The sequence below is a fragment of the Sinocyclocheilus grahami genome, unplaced genomic scaffold (assembly GCF_001515645.1).
Source record: "Sinocyclocheilus grahami isolate Dianchi unplaced genomic scaffold, SAMN03320097.WGS_v1.1 scaffold23153.1, whole genome shotgun sequence".
NCBI lineage: Eukaryota > Metazoa > Chordata > Actinopteri > Cypriniformes > Cyprinidae > Sinocyclocheilus > Sinocyclocheilus grahami.
In genome coordinates this window covers 1-789 of record NW_015519038.1, presented here as the reverse complement: position 1 = coordinate 789, position 789 = coordinate 1, and the positions used below count along the sequence as shown (strand labels likewise).

Sequence of the window (789 nt, the reverse complement as noted above, 5' to 3'; positions counted from 1 at the left end):
TTTTTGTGACTTTGCTGTCTGTGTGTTTATCTGAATGTGTCAGGTCAGTTTAGCATACACTTACGAGACAAAAGAGGCTCTTTGCCTGGTGCTGACGCTGATGAACGGAGGAGACCTGAGGTTTCACATCTATAACATGGGCACCGAGGGGCTCAACAAAGAAACAGTAGAGTTTTATGCTGCTGAGATCCTGTGTGGCTTGAGCCATCTTCATAAAAAGTCTATTGTTTATAGGTAGGTCATAAAACTGAGAGCTGTCGTTTGACTCTTAATGGGCTTGACGCAGTTGACATAGTTTCCAGAAATCTACCTGTGAGAAAGAACTAAACAGATGGGGCCTGTCTGATAATTGCATGTTTTGTGTCGTTTCTATTAGGGATTTAAAGCCAGAAAACATTCTGCTGGATGATAATGGTATGTGAACTTCCCCATAAATACAAAAGGCGTTAACTGCCCATACAAGCTTTGTAACATTCCCTTCAGGATCTACAATTTCCCTAAACTTTCTATTTTTGGCATCAACCAGGAAACGTTTCTCCAAAATAACTTTCATTATCTTAAATGAGGAAATGAAAGCACTTCAGGGCATGTCAGTTTGAACGTTTGTTGTGTTTGACATCATTAACCTATTGCATAAAATTCCGATCCTATACAGTGATTTCAACAAGTCTTTGCGCTTTTGCATTAAACGTACATATATCTGAATGTTGTTGCATAAGATCAAGTGTGTTTCTGCACCTAAATGCTGTCTATCTATCTATCTGTCTGTCTGTCTGTCTGTCTGTCTGT

The 789-nt window shown here is 39.4% G+C and overlaps 1 protein-coding gene across 1 annotated transcript in view; it reads left to right on the top strand.

Moving 5' to 3' along the window:
• LOC107580011 (G protein-coupled receptor kinase 5-like) overlaps nucleotides 1-414 on the top strand; it is a gene marked incomplete at its 3' end in the record, with an annotated part of 2443 nt that extends 2029 nt beyond the window's left edge. Inside the window, exons 3-4 of the mRNA XM_016265772.1 lie at nucleotides 44-234; nucleotides 377-414. Of these exons, the coding sequence (XP_016121258.1) occupies nucleotides 44-234; nucleotides 377-414 (229 nt within the window). The remainder of the gene's footprint in view (nucleotides 1-43; nucleotides 235-376) is intronic.
• Between the last annotated feature and the right edge of the window lie 375 nt (nucleotides 415-789).